General features: G+C 48.3%; 1 protein-coding gene across 1 annotated transcript in view; it reads left to right on the top strand.

Moving 5' to 3' along the window:
* The window catches only part of LOC119102489 (uncharacterized), a 29,186-nt gene extending 15,934 nt beyond the window's left edge, over positions 1-13,252 (top strand). The window contains exons 7-11 of the mRNA XM_037225861.1: positions 4,778-4,931; positions 6,218-6,369; positions 6,864-6,968; positions 12,093-12,197; positions 12,870-13,252. Of these exons, the coding sequence (XP_037081756.1) occupies positions 4,778-4,931; positions 6,218-6,369; positions 6,864-6,968; positions 12,093-12,197; positions 12,870-13,033 (680 nt within the window). The 3' untranslated portion in view covers positions 13,034-13,252. The remainder of the gene's footprint in view (positions 1-4,777; positions 4,932-6,217; positions 6,370-6,863; positions 6,969-12,092; positions 12,198-12,869) is intronic.
* The last annotated feature ends 448 nt before the right edge of the window (positions 13,253-13,700 follow it).

The following is a 13,700-nucleotide window of genomic DNA, read 5'->3' as shown; positions in this document are numbered from 1 at the left end:
TCTACAGTGAGTGCCTGTTATTTTGCCGTCAAATGTAGTTGTTTGCCCTTGTTAACTAAAAGCAATCAAGAAGACTCCTCTGAGGGTGTCATGGCCGAATGGTTAACGCCTTTGACTCCCACGTGGAGGACCGGGTTCCAATTCCGTTTGCGCCATGTTCCCGGAGCGCTGATATGGCCATTGGTGCTCGATAGAAGGGGAGTGGCGACCTAAATCATTGTCTCTTGTCATAGTAGATACATTTTTTAGTGGCACGTTCTGGACTTATCACCTTATTGATGATACAACTATGATCCAGATTCACACGCGGGCAAAAGCTTCATCCGCATAGTTCGGACGCTCACCACTCCGCAAAGCGACGGATTACTTTCCAACCACCTACCGTCTTAAAGGAAATGTCCTCACTTTAGAACATGTCTTAAAAAACATATTCTGATGAAACCTTAGCACCGGTTATATCAAAACTGTTCCGCATTTATGTATGCAATTTTGAACTGAAATGGCCATCTTGAAAACCTTTCGGTGCTGGTCGCGATCCTGCCCTTCTTGAGACTTAAGCCTCCCTAGTTTCTAAGCTACACGCTCGCGAAAATGAGGAAAGGTATTTCGGGGAGAGTATTTCAAAGTCACCTTGGCATTCAAGACGTCATAATAATGTCATTCAAATCCTGTCATTCCATAAACCATGCGGTGAACGAGGCCAAAAAAGCAATTGCCGAAGTGTTCATATCTGGCGTTCGTGAGCGCGGTTTCCAGATATAGCGACAGTCAACTGACTCCCAATCAATATTGGACGCGGTTCGATGAAGAAATCAAACCATGCTGCATTGAGGAGCATATTTACTAAACAGAGGATTTTGCTGTCCAGAGCAGTCTTTTCCGCTTAAAGATTATACCAATAGTTATAAGTGAGCTTGTTTTTATGACATCTGATGCGTGCCTCATCTTCAAATGTGAAACATTCGCTTTGATACGAGTGTTCTGCATTTAAGAGACAAGCGACAGGATCATGAAATAAGTTGACTTATATATATATATATATATATATATATATATATATATGTTAATGTGCCTTTAAGTAGAAAAGACCGCGCGAGACAATACAATTTCTTCATGAAGTCACTATGCCCCTCAATAGGTGACCATTTTATATTGTTATAGAACGTTTGCACCACGTTGAGGTGCTGCCAATCAGCCCATGAAATTGTCATCCTTGCACTCACTTCAAACTCGCCGAAAGATCTCAGTATGGTGCCGGAAGTGTTTGCTGAGCCAACTATCGTTACTGGCTCGTGTTTTGGCTCCTTCTAGTGGTGTTCTTGCGTATTCACCCGCGAGTTTTGGGAGTTTCCTTGCATTTGCACACTCCGTTATGGCGTTACTTGTAAGTTATTCCATTACAAGTTCCATTCCCGTAATAACTGGAAAAATGTCCGATTTCTCACATTGCATAGCACGATCGTGTTTCAAGATTATAGTTCGCGCGGCTAGCTCTTTATTAATCGAGAACAATAGCGCAAGCAAGGGAAAACAGGGAGCAGGCCCCTCCCCCTCCTTAAGTTCTGAGGGGCCCGAAGGGCCCTCGGAACCAACGACTAAGGGTCAGAATGTCATGCCAAAGGCCGCATTCAAGAGCCCCGGCCCGTAGGGCTGGGCACTCCGATGCCAGCCAGAGAGCCCTGTATGTTGGTTAGAGGCCCCATGAGGCCATAAGGGCCTGTATGTCGGTTAGACACCACCAGTGATGCGAAGTCGCCTCCGTGGTGGCATTGGCCTGAGGGCTCATTTCCCAGGCAGGAACAAAACCGGAGAAAACGATTTACATTGCTCGGGGCCCCAGCGTCTGTCAGGGCCTTATAGCCACTAACGGGGCCCTGTGTTGGCAAGGGGTCCGAGTCGGCCAGAGGTAGTGCCTGAGAAGGCCCGAAGAGCCTAGAGGGCCCGCCGGGTCCGACGATCAAGGGCTCGATTGGAGGATCCAAGGGCACGAGGGGCTAGTCGGACTCTTATGTAGGGGCCCAGCTTGCGGGAACGGGCGCTCAAATGACATTCAGAGGGTCCTTTGCGCCGATCGGGGACCCCTGAGTTGGTATGGCCATATATGTCGGCCAGGCATCACCAGTATCGCGTAGTCGACCCCGTGTCGGTATGGGCCCGAGGGCCCCCCATCCAAGAAGCGAAAAAAGGCCGGCCAGTGATCTACTCTGGTCGGGGACCTTGTATCTGCCAGGGGCCCACAGCACCTAACATAGAGTCCTGCGCTCGCAAGGACCCCGCCCGACCTAGGAAAGTGTTCGATGAGCCCCGAAGAGGGCCCGGAGCGGCTCACCAGAACCGACGATTAAAGACCCAGTTGGATGTATAAGACCCCGGATGACCCGCTGTAGGTCTCGTAAAGAATCGTGGCCCGTAGGGTCGTGACCTGAAATTTCAGTCAGAGGTCCTCTTGCATCGCTTGACAAGTTGGGACAAGACAAGACAAGACACCATGACACCCTGAGACAAGTTGGGCGTCTAAGTCGGTTAGAGACCACGAACACGGAACAACCGGCTTCATGTCCGTCTAAGCCTTAATACCCATCTCTCAAGCAGGAAAGAGGCTGGGGCCCGCGATTTGCAATGTATGGGGTCCCTGATACAGTGAGAGACTGTTGTGTCGGCCAGGGGCCACAGTGCCTAACAGGGGTCCCTTGGCGACAAGTGGCCGGGAGTCGGAGAGGTGTTTGACGGGGTCCGGAGAGGGGCCGAAGGGTCTCTCGAGACCAATGATCAAGGGTCCGATTGGAAGGCTAAATGGTCCGAATGGCAGACTGCGGGTCACGTTCAGGAACCCCGCCCGCGGTGCCATGATCTCAGATGTCAGTAAGAGGACCTCTTGCACCGATATGGACCCCTGAGACAGAGCGTTCCTTTATGCCGGCCAGAGATCACCAACAACGAATTGTTGGCTTCATGTTGGTCTGAGCTGTGGGGCCCGTTTCCCAGGCAGGGACAAGGCCGGGCCCGCTGTTTACATTGGTCGGGCCCCTGTATTGTTCAGGGGCCCACAGTACCTAACAGCTTATGACGTCAACAAGGGTCCATGAATCGGTCGGGGTAAGATTTGCTCAACAGGGACGGGGACGGGAGCCCGAATGACAGAGGGCCTCTCGCATTGGTCAGGGCCTGTTGACAATGAAAGGAAACACGAAAACTGGTGTTGGGTGCCCACATTACAGCAATGAAAGGGCCCTACGCCATTCAGGGCCCCCCGTGCCGAGCGGTGGGCCCTCCAACCCAATTTCCAGCACGGGCCTGTTAAGCCGAAGTGGAGTCTATGCGCCGATTATTTGACCACCTGCGGTGACCAGAGACGTTGCTGCGCCAACGCGGGCTCCTGCGTCGATCTGGGGTCAACTGGGCGGGTCAGAAGGCCTCCCGCGTCTGGGAGAAGAGTAATGTGACGTAATGTATCCCTCTAAGGGCCTCTGGGTCGGCCAGGGGATCCTGCCCGTTGTCCCCAGAATGATGGCCGAAAGACACACTGCGGCGGAATGGAATGACCGTTGCGTCCTTGACCGGGAACGGTAATGTGCTTTGCAGTGTGCTACTCAATGGGATCCCTTTCCAGGAAATAAGGGGTCTCATTAGCGTTGAATGCAGTGGGCCGAAATGAGTTCGAAAACGCACAAGGCTCTCCCATGTTTGCTTGAGAATGTTCAGTCATTTGCAAAATCGACCAGCGAAATAAATTACACGACAAGGTTTGAGTCTGAGCGTCGGGCGCCGATGGTGTGGTGGTTAACGCGCCTATGTTAACCACCGCGCGTCTGGGAAACAAGAGGTGCGGGGTTCATTTCCCGCGATGCCCGTCCTCCCTGCCAGGGTGAGAAGCGGGCGAGGCCATATATATATATATATGTATATATATATATATATATATATATATATATATATATATATATATATATGTATGATATCAGATAAGCACATGCCATCATGAACACATGGGTCATATCCGGAAACTTTTCTGGGGGCCCTTTTACTACCAGGGGCCTTTTGCCAACCCCGTGGCCCTCTTGCCAAAGCGCCGCCCGCGCGCCTGAGTAAGAGTTTGAACGATACGTGACCAGTGGCGAGACAGGATATGAATGACGTCGCTATGACGTCATGCATGCCCGAATGGCCTTGCAAGAGTCTGCATATCTCGGCGGGCGTGTAGCTCAGAAACTATACGGTTCTAGGCTTTAAGAAGAACAGAGCTCTGAACCGCACTGAATGATATTTAACATGGCTATTTCAGTTGAAAACCACATACGGATGCCGGACAGTCCCTTCAAGCTTGGTTTTGAAGCGCCGGCGGTGCGATTACTTTGTATTCTTACGTTCATCATCAGCTATACCAAATTTTCCACCTTCAGTTGCTGTCACCGCGTGGTCGTAAAAAGGCTGATTGATGGAATAGCGAACCCTAATTCTTCCCGCCATGGTTGACTGTGAGAACCGGTGACGTCATGACTCATAGCGCGTGGTCAGCTTCGCTGAAGCACGTCTCAGCTTCCCCACGAATTAGGTGGCTTTGATGCCAATATACCAATACACATGCCGACAGCATTGAGCAATTTTAACGAGCGAGAATGTTCGTGTGCGACTAATTAAGTTGCATTTAGTGTCAGTTCTGTCCTAAACAGGGAGCTTTTTGGGCATAAAATCGCACCTTACTGGACTGCACATGGAGATGAGGGTTTGGATACTCAGTCAGCACCTATGTCTGTTTTAATTCGTATTTACTTTTCAGTACGGCCATCACTATTTGGAGAATGTTTCACCGGCACAGCCAACGAAACCGGTTGGGTAGACTCAGGGACCAAGGCAGATACGCTTAACGAATGCATCTGTGCCTGCCGGCGTTCAAAGCTGGCCAAAAACGTAACTGCCTTCATTCTGCAAAGGTGAGCAGTCAGCCTGCCGTGAAAGTATTACTTGTGTTATTTTGGGGCAAAAACTAAACCGGAGTCGTGGGTTTTGATATTGCAAGGCAACAATAAGGTCAGCTGACCCGTCAGGTCATCTGGCGGACCATCAACTGACTCGTCCCCGGGCGGGCCGAGGCTTGCAGCGTTAATCTAGGCGCGTGCGCGTGCGCATCGCTGTTGTGTCGTTTATAGACCAGCCGAGTCAATATCCAGCCGGTGAGAAAAGAGCGCTCTCTCACCTTGTACTAGTTGGAACAAGTGTAAATTCGTTTGCCCGAAGTGCGGATTTAGAACTAAAGAAAGCGTAAGGCCATATGGATACTGCGGAATAAGGTTTTGCTTTGAGGGCGCGTGTTAACCCCAGATGCGGAAATATTGTCACTTTTCAACTTAGAGGACTTTTGTTTCCGACACCGTCATGGTTTACTTCGACAATCGTAATCATGAGCACGCTGAAAAGGTGGTTAAGCCATTTCCTTTAACGCACCCGTTTGGCGGTTTTCAGTGCCTTATGGCTTTTCATGATGTATCAGATACTGGGACAAGACAAATACCAGAGGGCCCCTTCAATTTGAAGACATCTAGATTCCGAGACGATCTATGGTCGTCACCTTCTTTGTACTGATGTCATTACCCTAAACTCTTCCCATCACAGGCCAATGTTCTCGTCAAGACGCTTGTTCCAACATCCTGAAAAGTATGGTTACCTACGGCAGCCAACGTGACTGCGTTTCGGCAGTTTTACTCTATGCAGCTGAGAAATAGCTGTTCGATGTGACCAAAAACTTCGCCGACAACTTATATAGTGAATAAGTATGTTTACGAAAATTAGGTGGTAATTGCAGCAAATATAATGCCTACGAAGCTATGTCCTTGTTTTTCATGATTGAAGTGCACTATTGATCCCTCAAGTTTGGTGTTAGATAACATGCCACGCCTGATCGAACTTCTGTAATATCTTGCACGATGACGTGGACGATAATTCTGAAGCACGAATACCAACTAGCCATTGACCAGCTCAGTGGGCGGAAAAACGATCATGACTGCTAGCGACGGGAAGATCGAAACCTTGCTGAAATGATACTTTACTGTGCTTATGGAATTATTGTTTTCCTATCCGTGCAAATTTAGCACCATACGGTACCCTTCAAGGACAGACACCGGTGAAAAACGAGGTTTTTAGGCAATGCACGTTTCTATAATGTCCAGATAAACCATCATATAGTATCCACGTAATACTCATTTCGCGTTTATATTCACAGCGGCCATTGCATTTGCTCTGCGTTGTCAACATCGATGGGTAAACTCATCGGAAGAGTACCACTACCTGCCACCTGTCCTGCGGATGCTGCAAGGCAAGCATATGTTGGCTCCGACCACCTAGGTCAGCTCTGCGGACCATTCAAAGGAAAAGGTATGACAAGAGCACTGACGATCACACGGCCGCAAATAACCAGGGTGGTTGACGCGCCTTAAGCCGACAAATATTTGATGTTGCCTGACCAATGCTGCCTTCAAGGCAACGTGGCGCGTATCATGTAAAAATGTGCAGCAGAGTGTAATCTCTTCCTATGCGGTATTATGTGGTATGGGTACGACTTGTCTGTGAGGAGGTTTGGGGCATCCAGCACAGTGACCCAGGATCACATTCCATATATGCTGACTTTTGACAGAACGAGCTGCTGCTCTGGGCTTCAGGTCACCGATCCATTTCTCCGTGGGGACGTGGCTGACGTAATGCGTTAATAACGACCCACTTTTGTGGGGTCCAATATAGTAGAACGTTATGTCTGATTGGTGTTTGTTTAATAGCCTTTTCGGGGAGAAACATGCCCAAACAAAAGCTCGTGAAATTGATTGGACGTATTGCATTGTCTCCTATGTCAATGATCATTTGCTTCATTTCAGATGTTATTGGCCCGGGACAAGCGGGTATGCATGGAGTCTCTACAACGCACCGTTTTCTACATCGATCAACGCAAGGATATGCTTTTGGGGTGAAAAAGCTGCAAAGTAGGTGTCTGCTTGCAGGGCACGATGTTAACACTCAGAGCCACTCATGTTCCTGTCTGGTCAAGCGGGCAGACTGCTAATATCGGACGGCCCATTTTTAGTCAGTTATATTACGTTAACTAAGCGTTAATATGGTAACACACCAAACATATCTGCAAGTTGGATCCATGTATTTCTCTCACAGTATGTTCAGTGACCCTGTCATTATGTATACCTACCAGTCGCATTGTTAGTGTCTCAGATTGTCTTCGCGACACCTGGTGTCCCTGTGTCACTGACATTTGACACTTTGTTTCCAGAGCTCTGGCTGCTCACAGTCTTTCATCTCTTTGAATTCGCGTTCGCTCTTTCTAGCTTTGCTGACAAGCGTTTTCCCTGCCATGCACTCCCGGCAGTGTCGCTCCAGGGTGGAATGCGGAATTATGTTTAACCGAATGCCACTTTGCTGGGTATAAAGAGCGGAAGGTCTTTGCCGTCATGCGCGGATGTCGATTAGTATTTTTGTGTGAGCCCCCAACGTTGGCTTGCCCCCTCGCGATACTTCTGGCTCGAATATAGCACAAGTATAGGGGAAAGTTGGCCATCACTCAAAGACTACCTTCTTTGGACACTGTTCGCTGGGGGTCACTGCAAGACCAGATCCAGAAATTTCGACGGGGGGGGGGGTGGTTTGTCCACAAGGTTTATTTGTTTACTCCTTTATTTTCTTTTATCGCCAATAGAGCAGCACTCCCCCAACAGGCGAAGTCACTTAAAATGCAATGCACGCACGCACACACACACACGCACACTCGCACATACGCACGCACGCACGCACGCACGCACGCACGCACGCACGCACACACACACACACACACACACACACACACACACACACACACACACACACACACACACACACACACACACACACACACACACACACACACACACACACACACACACACGCACACTCGCACATACGCACGCACGCACGCACGCACGCACGCACGCACGCACGCACGCACGCACGCACGCACGCACGCACGCACGCACGCACGCGCGCACACACACACACACACACACACACACACACACACACACACACACACACACACACACACACACACCACACACACACACACGCACACACACACGTACCGTAGCATGAGCATAACTAACACGCGCCCGGGTGGTCGGTTGAACACCCTTCGCCGGGGTAGGGGTCAATTTGACCCCCTGGGGTCCTAGAAACTAAGAGAGCAAGATACACCAAATTAGAGACACCAAATTCACAGAAGGTGTTAAACCTGTACGTGAACACACTTTGTCAAAGGTTGAAGCTCCCAGGTCATGACCTTCGGGTCAATAAGGTCAAAAAAGGCAGTCTCCAAGTTAGCGTCCAAAGTGACCCAAAGCCTAGACACCTGTTCTAAGCAAAAGTTCACGTGCCCATTTAACGTCAGTCATCTTCTTTGATCTTTGGAAGGTTACGGTGATCAAAATGATACAAGACTGATTTAAATTTTGCACTTGAATAAGCGACAAAAATTACGTTAGGCAGCATGTGTTTAAAAGAAAATGTTTACCTGGGTTGTTTGGGGTCAGTGGCTTATTCCGATCTTTAAGAAGTCCGGGGAAGATTTATAATGCGGCTCTTGCTTTCGATAAATTCGAAATGAGCACCAGAAACCAGCTCATACAGCAAACCATAGACCAATAAAACAGGCTATTTTTTAACTTGGTGTGACTTTGATGCCTGGCCTTAGGTCAATGTAATTTGTTCATTCGATTGTTGTGTTGCCTAAGAAAGTATTTCAGAGATGTATGGCTTCGTCTAACACTTCGCTGTCGCAGCAGATTGAAGAATTCGCTAACAATTCACTTCCCTGAATCCATGGCCTGACTTTGACCCGCCATAATTCAGTGGCCTTACAAGGTACATCTAAATTTGTATGCAAGACGATCCGCCATTCCATTGTTTACAGCTATGCAAAATTTGGTGCAGCTACGAGGCGCATTTCGAAAAGTGCTTTGTGAGAAACCTTCGGGGGAGGGGCAAATTGATCCTCCACCCGAGTGCCTGTTTAAGGATGACATTTTCTAGCTGAGTGATGATGCTGCAGACTAAAAATTTACTTGATCACTTGACCTTTAAAAATGCCAAAACTATCGCGAAAAATATCCGCGCTGGCGTTGCTCGCTAAGAAAGTGTTCCCAACGCTTGGCAGTCAGCAAAACACACCGCTCTGTACTCTTTGTATACAACTGCGCGGTACTCGCCCCGGGAGATGTCTCCCAGAAAGAGTAAATCGTGTTGCACCCTCCGTGCTGCTAAGGATGTGATTTTGAAATAAAGCAGGAGTTTGTCATAAGAAAGAGAAGCTGCTCGCCCGGAGAATGTGAGCGAGTAACCAGATACGAAACTTGTGCTGCACTCGATCGACCCGTACTCTGTGGGTATTGGCCGCCCTGTCCGGACCAGGCTGGAATATGCTAAAACCGATCAAACGTTTGCAAAATACGCGGCCACCACAGCGCTTCGGTCGAATTTTGACCAGCTGGTACCGACTAAGAAGGACGGAATAAGGAGACTAAGTGCTCGATTTCCCCTACTGACTATGTCGAAGACATGTGTAGCGAATGTTAGTTGGTATCCAGCATTACGTCAAAATCCCTGATTTTGCACACATGTTTAAGCTCACTTCTATTAATATAAGTCTTGGTCGGAACGGAAGCATGCCTGAATGTCATCGTGAACGTTTTACATTTTGTAGGGCTGAGGGTCAGCCCCCACCTGACCGACCACGCTACCAGATGATCGAGGTCATTCTGCAGCAGCAGTCCATTAGCTGGAATTTTACGGAGAAAACTACGCCGTCGACATACGAACGTCAGCCGGATTCAATGACACATGAAAGATCATCAATAAATAATGAAAAAAGGAGCGGAGCCAAGAGTGGTCATACCGGGACGCCGGAGGTCACCAGTGTCCAATCGGAAGTTTTTCCGTTAACCACAACCCTCTGACGTCTGTCGGACAGGCGGCTAAAGGTGCTAAAGGTCAGCTGCAATCAAGACGATGCCGATCTTACACAAAAACCCAGATTTTGCACAGATTGTGGCTGCACTGTTTTATGAAATGGCGGAAACAACACGAGGTATAGGTGTGCACGCGGCTGATAAAACTCGATGTAGTAATTAGCCAAGTATTAGTGACCCGAAATGTGTATTGGTCGAATGTCAATATTCCGAAATGGGGCTTACGTGGAGGGCGATTATAAAGTTGGAAAGCGCTGAATGACCAATTAACCAGATGCAATTCTATCGGAAGGTGAATTTGACAAACGGCAGTAAGAAGGATGTATACTCTACGAATAGTCTTTTCGCCGACCTCATGGTGTAGAAATGTGAATGGAAAGACCACGAATTTTCGGAAATGGTAACCCCAGCGAAAATATCTTGTGACACGTTTTACAGTTCACAACCAAAGCCTCTGAGCTGATTCTGTCTACCACTTGTTAACGACATCCTGACCCATAAACATTCATTTAAGAAATCTTTGTTTGATTAGCATGAGATTACAAAACCTTTCGGGGAAATAAGATTTCGGCTAAAGAGGAATTCTGAGGTTAACGTTGAAACAAAGAACATCTTGCGTAATTAGCTTTCCATTTAGGAGCATTTCGACAAGTAAGCATGCGTTTAAATGTTACCGCAGCAATAAAAGCCGGCTAGAAAACGTTTTGGACCTCACTCTGCTCTTCCTTACGATATACGGTAGGCATGACAGGTCAGCAATGGATCAGGAAATGAGGAGTAGCGTAGAATGACGCTTGTAAAAGTTACAACGCAAATACGCAACGTCGTGACTGTGTTTTTCTCCGAGCGTGCATGGTGTGGATCTGGCAGCAAGTTGTACCAAACTTTCCCAACCCTTGCAACCAAAGGCGGAACAGACACCGAATATATCAGAGACAGCAAACACGTATGGCGCACTGAATCCTATTCAAATACTTTTTGCTGGTTCGTCAGATGATTAACGGCAATGACAGCTTCAACGTTCTCATTGCTCAACCTCAGTATCATTCTCAACGCTCTTAATCTTTATTCCGTCGCCAAGATATGCCACTGGCTGCTACCACCATCCTAGACATCTCCACTACATCAAACGGATCTGATGTCAGGGTTTGCCCATATTTCTTAATGATGTAACAATGCTTGTACCCTGGATCCACCCGACATAAGACATGACAAATCCGATCATCGCGTCTTCGGTGCACTTGTAGCATGGCCTCCGAGACTAATGACAAGCGATTGGAGCGAGGGTGGGGTGTCTGACGTTTTTTTGTGGAGCTCGACTAGGCCCGGCCCTATGAGCAGTACATGGTTGAAAATGTCGTTCAAACCCCGGTGACCTCGTCCCAACGTTTGATGGCAGGATGGCTACAACAACGCCTCGGGTTGCACCGGGGCGGTCTCGACACACCAGTCTGTAACTGGGAAATACCATTATTTTGTTCGTGAGGGGATGCGAAAGCCACGTGACACATAATGTCAAGCTTTTGCTCACGAAGAGGGACGCTGAGTCTACCTTAGGCACCAGTGATTGGACATTCGGTTGACCGGTTACTGGTTTACGTACCGGCTCACCAGAGTGGGTAGTCTGACTGCTGTTGGACAGGTCACGGGTCTGACGAAGGGAGGGTCGAGCCGGTCGTGCAAGGCGGCGCGGGGCGTGGCCCGGGTGCTGAAGGGGACGACTTCATCGGCGTGGGATCGGTTGCTTGTTGGCTTAGACGTGTTTTGAGGTTCGGCGATGTTCGTTGGCTACGTATTGGTGGTTTACGATAACCGGAATTGGTTTAGTCGGGTTGAGCTTTTTGTTTAGTCTTTGTAATGGTTTGGTAGAGCGCACAAAAGTAGTTCTAAATGTAGGAAAACACATCCTGATCTTTCATTTTCTTCCGCAGAGGGACCCCAGGAAAACAGATGTCGTGGAAAGGCAGGAAGGGCAAATGCCGTGGGAAACTCTTCCTCGTTCCTTTGGTGTCAAGACCGCAGCTTATCGTTATGGCCGTGTTGTACTTCATGATTCATTGCATTTTTCAGCTGTCTGAATGGTGGCCGTGCCTCTCGTTTCAGTCTCCACGATGGATCACTCGGCGACCTTAGAAAGAGCATTAACTGTGGTAGGACACATCAAACATGGAGCTTCGCACACTCTATCTCTTGCCCTGCTGAACCGGAGTAAGTACCTGTGTTTTAATGAGCGTATATATGTGTGATGTCGAGCAACTTCATGCACGATGTGTAAGGGCTTTGGGGATTTACAATATTTGGAATACTTTTTGTTATGTTGCTGTCGAGTGCCAGTTCGGGGGACGCGCACACGCGGTATCGCCAGGTACGAGGCCGTATTGATGCCGACAAAGCATTTACGGCCAAAGCGCTGCCACCTGATATAGCAGCACTATCATTTCTCTAACGTAACATAACACCGGCGATACGTACAAAACCAGCGACAGTCAGAAACAGCCAAGTGCTTCTTTCCAATGACTTCTCTTAAACTTTACTTACCTCTAGATTTGTAGAAAACTGCCTCAGTGTAATGTAAATGACAATGAGGTCTTGAAAGATGACCAGTTGTGATGACTAATTACTGGAAGTGTGACGTAGTGTTTTGTGAGGATGATTTGTTTTCACCATGTCACATGATGGTGCAATGAGGGTGATGAAACCCCGTGACAACTGTGGGCACATTGTACAAGGATCGTTGGCTCGAGACTGCCTACCACTCCATTTGCATCTTTGTTCTTGTGCATGTTGTTGCAGAAGGCAACAGTGATGGAACAGTGGTTACGCGTCGAAAGCATAATTGAAATGGCTGTAGTCCCGCTGTAACGTCTTCTCCGACAACAGGTCCGTTCCCGAGAATGTTCCGGCTGATGGCACACGTTCACAAAACTGCCGCCTTCCACGAAAACCTGACCTTCTACCATGACCAGGAAGAATTCCGGAAAAGTTCCATCCGTCAACGCCTTTTCGTAGATAGTGCAGGGGCGATGAAAACTACATCCAGATAGTCGATGTACCACGAAAGACCGCTTAACTGTCTGATCCCACAAATGTTTACTTTCGGTTCTAGCGTATGACCTACGGCATTCAGCGTGCGCACGAACGCGGCGAATCGGTTTTGTTTCCGCACTTTCTTGCACAAACTCGCGGGTGTGTCGGCTGTACATATCTTAAAATGGTTGTGGCTTGAGATAAACGACCGCATTCGACGGAACACAATTAACAGTCTCCACAGTGTTTCCTCTACTGGTGATCCAGGCACGCCAACGGTCAGGATTAGGTGAGAAACAGACCACAAAAGCGAAAATACGAGCGCAGACACGAGCTGATTGCGGCAGGCGCATTTGCGACTTGGCACATCTGAAACCAATGGTTTACGAGTTACGGATGAGACGAATTACACCATCAAGCCGCGTTCACAATGGATCAATGCACTGATTTTTTCGTATTCTTTATGCTTCTATAAAGTGTTAGTATACATTAAACCCCCTGACATGAAAAAGATTGCTTGCATGGAATGTCATGAGCACACAAACAGTAAACCACGTGTAGCCGACTAAGCATAAGCTTTGTTCAATTGAGCGAGGCCCTTTATATATATTTCTTCACCTAATGCCTTCAGCTCACCCAAATTATAGGAAGGTACTACGCATGACAATCAACAGCGTGTATCGG

The sequence above is a fragment of the Pollicipes pollicipes genome, unplaced genomic scaffold (assembly GCF_011947565.3).
Source record: "Pollicipes pollicipes isolate AB1234 unplaced genomic scaffold, Ppol_2.1 Scaffold_5724;HRSCAF=6776_pilon_pilon_pilon, whole genome shotgun sequence".
NCBI classification, from domain to species: domain Eukaryota; kingdom Metazoa; phylum Arthropoda; class Thecostraca; order Pollicipedomorpha; family Pollicipedidae; genus Pollicipes; species Pollicipes pollicipes.
This window is presented reverse-complemented; position numbering and strand designations above follow the sequence as displayed.